This window comes from Babylonia areolata, chromosome 31, assembly GCF_041734735.1.
Source record: "Babylonia areolata isolate BAREFJ2019XMU chromosome 31, ASM4173473v1, whole genome shotgun sequence".
Classification (NCBI taxonomy): Eukaryota; Metazoa; Mollusca; class Gastropoda; order Neogastropoda; family Buccinidae; genus Babylonia; species Babylonia areolata.
In genome coordinates, this window is record NC_134906.1 from 23054435 (window position 1) to 23059434 (window position 5000).

Here is a 5000-nt window from a genome sequence, read left to right on the forward strand (position 1 = left end):
AATCAGTCAAAACTAGTCAAGATTCTACGTCATAATCATACAGTACGTCATTTACTTCATGTAATACGTCATTACGTCACTGACATCACATGACTCATTCAGTCCCTTGTGCTTTCACTAGTTTCAGCATCAATGATCTCAAGGGGGTTGTTGGCATGTGTGGTACAACCATTTCTGGGGTACATTTTGAGATTACAATTACATACAGAAGGACAACTTGATATCATCCTCGGTGTTGACTATCTAAACAGTCCATTGCTAATATACGATTTTTTGTTGTTGTTGTTGTTGTTGTAATCATTGTTAAAATAGTCCAGTTGTTTTACTGTTATAGTTAGGTTGTTGTTGCTGTTGTTTTTCGTTACAAGGATGTTATATTGTTTTCTTTATTTCTAAAATGTTATTTCTTCTTTCAAAAAACTTCACCCAATTATTCCAATTATTTAACGAATACGCGCGCGCGTGCGCACGCACACACACACGCACTCACGCACTCACGCACGCACGCACGCACTCACGAACATACATACACACACACACACACACACACACACACAAAGCATGCGTCAACAGTGACCTTTTTCCTTCCCTGCATTTTTTTGTCCACCCTCGTCTATTATCACTCAGTGAAAGCTAGCTAGGACTTTTAAACTGAAGAACAAACTGAAGAATGATGTACACCTGAGAGCAAAGCATTGCAGAGATTAACAACAAAATGTATTGTTATTGTTGTTGTTGTTGTTTTAAACATTACTTGGTAAACTTTAATACCAAGACCGTGGGGCCAACGCTCATTGTCTTTCCAGGCCCCGTCCTCGTGGAGGAATAAGCTCCCTCTTTCCCTGCGCAGTTCGGGTTCTCTGTCATCCTTCAAATCTTCTCTTAAAACTACTCTTTTGCACATCCTGATTGGCATCTCTATTTCATTCCTCTCTCCAGTTTGTGTGTCCCTTCTGCGTGTGTGTGTGTCTGTTGTGTGTGCGTGATAAGAGAATGGCAAAATCATGGTGGAAGTGGTGGTGACTGTCCCTTGATGTCTGTGCTGTTTCGTCCCAGTATATTTGTCCTTTTTGTTTTTTTTGGTTTTTGTAAGTGCTTAGGGCTTTGGTAAGATTAAGCGCCATAAATGCCCATTATTATTATCATCATTATTATTAGTAGTAGTAGTAGTAGTAAATGTATCACATAGTTAACAACACCAGTGGGTATATATACCTACATCACTCAGAACTCGTATCTACTTGCTGAAAGCATGACAATTTGCAGTCTTAGGTAATTAAAGCTGAACTTTCTCGCAGCCTTTTATCGGACACAGCGTCACTGTTTTCTGTCATACATTGTTTCTTTTTCTTCTGCTTTCAAGTGTATTGCTTTCTCTATCACAGGGGACAAACCTTTTTTATTGCTGTGGGTTCCTTTACGTGCGCTAAGTGCATGCTACTATACACAGGGGACCTCGGTTTATCGTCCCGTCCGAGCAACTGGCGTCCAGACCATCACTCAATATTTAGTGGACGGTGGAGAAAATACTCTGGAGCGAGTGTGTGGTATTCGAACATTTGCCCCCCCCCCCTCCCCCCCCCAACACACACAGAGATTCTCTCACCGCTCATGTGGACGAGTTACGACTATGCCAGCCAGTATACTTGACGTCATGATGACGACTTGATGACGACACTGCTCTACATACGTCACCTGACTGTCAATGCCCAGGGTGATGACGACGCAGAAGAACAGCACCGCCCACAGCTGGGACAGAGGCATCAGAGCCACAGCCTCAGGGTATAAGATGAACATCAGTCCAGGCCCTGTTTAAAAACAACAACAACAACCCACATAAACAACAATAACGACAACAACGACAACACAATAGAGTTGACTCCACTTCAGTGGCAACTGAATTCAGAAGAACATACACACAAACACACGCTGGTACACGTGGGCAGACTCCCCCTCCCACTTTCAGCCATATACATATACACACATTTAGACACAGACATATTACCCAAGTTGTAGTCATTCAGATGAGACGATAAACCGAGGTCCCGCGTGCAGCATGCACTTAGCGCACGTAAAAGAACCCACGGCAACAATAGGGTTGTTCCTGGCAAAATTCTGTAGAAAAATCAACTTCGATAGGAAAAAACAAATAAAACTGCAAGCAGGAAAAAAAAAAAGAAAAAAAGAAAAGAAAAAAGGTGGCGCTGTAGTATAGCGACGCGCTCTCCCTGGGGAGAGCAGCCCGAATTTCACACAGAGAAATCTGTTGTGATTGAAAGAAATACAAATACAAATACAAAATTCATTAGCAAGCGCATGCGCTCGCGCTGATGTGTGTGTGTGTGTGTGTGTGTGTGTGTGTGTGTGTGTGTGTGTGTGTGTTCTAGTGTCCATGTATCTTGTGTGATCGTATGTTACTGAAGTGTTTCAGCGTCTTTGGTACTCCTGTCTCTGTGTAGGCGCGTATGCATGCAAGCGTTGTCGGGGTGCTGTTACCTGCGGAAACCACCTTGTCGATGTCTTGTCCCGACACGTGAGCCATGTAGCCCAGCATGGAGAAAATGACGAAGCCCCCATACACGCTTGTCCCTTCCGACACCAGCGTCAGAATCACAGAGTCTCTGTAAGCACGGCGTAACACCAGTTAACTATACATCCTTACATCTACTAGTCCGTGTCAATCAAACGGACTTCATGAAAAAGGACAAAGTATATTTGTTTCTAAACAACAGTAATACTGCTTCTTAAACAAACAAACAAAACAAACAAACAAACAAAAAAAACCTGTGCAGATGGTTCACCCACAAACGCAAACGAGCACAAACGCGAGCTTACACGAGCGCATTCTCTTTGTGTTGATTACATAATTCATAGAAACAAAATATACGGTATACCTGAGACAGCTGTTGTGAAACTTGTTGTAGAAAGTCATGAATATGGAACCTTACCTCAGACAGTTGTTGTGAAAGTTGTTGCAGAAAGTCATGAATATGGAACCTTACCTCAGACAGTTGTTGTGAAAGTTGTAGAAAGTCATGAATATGGAACCTTACCTCAGACAGTTGTTGTGAAACTTGTTGTAGAAAGTCATGAATATGGAACCTTACCTCAGACAGTTGTTGTGAAAGTTGTAGAAAGTCATGGATATGGAACCTTACCTCAGACAGTTGTTGTGAAAGTTGTAGAAAGTCATGGATATGGAACCTTACCTCAGACAGTTGTGAAAGTTGTAGAAAGTCATGGATATGGAACCTTACCTCAGACAGTTGTTGTGAAAGTTGTTTCAGGAAGTCATGAGTATGGAACCTTACCTCAGACAGTTGTTGTGAAAGTTGTAGAAAGTCATGGATATGGAACCTTACCTCAGACAGTTGTTGTGAAAGTTGTAGAAAGTCATGAATATGGAACCTTACCTCAGACAGTTGGTGTGAAAGTTGTTGTAGAAAGTGATGAATATGGAACCTTACCTCAGACAGTTGTTGTGAAAGTTGTAGAAAGTCATGAATATGGAACCTTACCTCAGACAGTTGTTGTGAAAGTTGTAGAAAGTGATGAATATGGAACCTTACCTCAGACAGATGCTGTGAAAGTTGTAGAAAGTCATGGATATGGAACCTTACCTCAGACAGCTGTTGTGAAAGTTGTTGTAGAAAGTCATGAATATGGAACCTTACCTCAGACAGCTGTTGTGAAAGTTGTTGTAGAAAGTCATGAATATGGAACCTTACCTCAGACAGTTGCTGTGAAAGTTGTAGAAAGTCATGAATATGGAACCTTACCTCAGACAGATGCTGTGAAAGTTGTAGAAAGTCATGAATATGGAACCTTACCTCAGACAGTTCGTGAAAGTTGTAGAAAGTCATGAATATGGAACCTTACCTCAGACAGTTGCTGTGAAAGTTGTAGAAAGTCATGAATATGGAACCTTACCTCAGACAGTTGTTGTGAAAGTTGTTGTAGAAAGTCATGGATATGGAACCTTACCTCAGACAGTTGTTGTGAAAGTTGTTGTAGAAAGTCATGGATATGGAACCTTACCTCAGACAGTTGTTGTGAAAGTTGTTGTAGAAAGTCATGGATATGGAACCTTACCTCAGACAGTTGTTGTGAAACTTGTTGTAGGAAGCCATGACTATCAGACCTCCCCAAGCCGGGCCCAGCGAGAAGAAGATCTGTACCGCTGCCTCCACCCACACCTGTGCATCAACATCATAATCAACACCTCAAAACATCCACACGTCACCATCCTCCTCATCACCGTCATCTTCAACGCCTCAAAACATACTCACTTGCGCATCATTATCATCATCATCATCATCATCACTTTAAAACTTCCACATTTGTGTATCATTATCGTCATCATCATCATCATCATCATCATCACCATCATCACTTTAAAACTTCCACATTTGTGTATCATCATCATCATCATCACTTCAAAACTTCCACATTTGTGTATCATCATCATCATCATCATCATCATCATAATCATCATCAGCGGCGGCAGCAGCAGTAACATCATCATTATCACCATCATCATCATCCATAATTTAAAACACCAACACTTGTGCATTATCATTATCATTACCATTATCTTCATCATCATCATCATGACTTTTAGAACACAACATGTGCATCACCATCATCATCATCATCATCACTATCACCATCATCATCATCATGAAAATGTCCGCACTTGTGCATCATCATCATCATAATCATCATCATCATCGTGATCACCATCGGCATCATTAAGATTTCAAAACACCCACACCTGTACATCAACAGTATCTTCACCAAGACTTTAGAACACCCACACCCAGCGCATTAACACCACCACCACCACCACCACCACCACCACCATCAAGACCACCCACACATGTGCATCATCAACATCATCACCATCAACACTTCAAAACACCCACGCCTGTGCATGAATAGCTTCATTATCATCACCTCAAAACAGCAACACCTGTGCATCAATACTATCGTCATCAACA

The 5000-nt window shown here is 41.6% G+C and overlaps 1 protein-coding gene across 4 annotated transcripts in view; it reads right to left on the minus strand.

Moving 5' to 3' along the window:
* The window catches only part of LOC143276185 (sodium- and chloride-dependent GABA transporter 1-like), a 71422-nt gene that overhangs the window by 9696 nt on the left and 56726 nt on the right, over positions 1 to 5000 (minus strand). For all 4 annotated transcript variants that reach the window (XM_076580622.1, XM_076580623.1, XM_076580625.1 and 1 more), the window contains exons 8-10: positions 4093 to 4196; positions 2497 to 2621; positions 1696 to 1808 (exon numbers count right to left, since the gene is read on the minus strand). In XM_076580622.1, coding sequence (XP_076436737.1) covers positions 1696 to 1808; positions 2497 to 2621; positions 4093 to 4196 — 342 coding nt within the window. The remainder of the gene's footprint in view (positions 1 to 1695; positions 1809 to 2496; positions 2622 to 4092; positions 4197 to 5000) is intronic.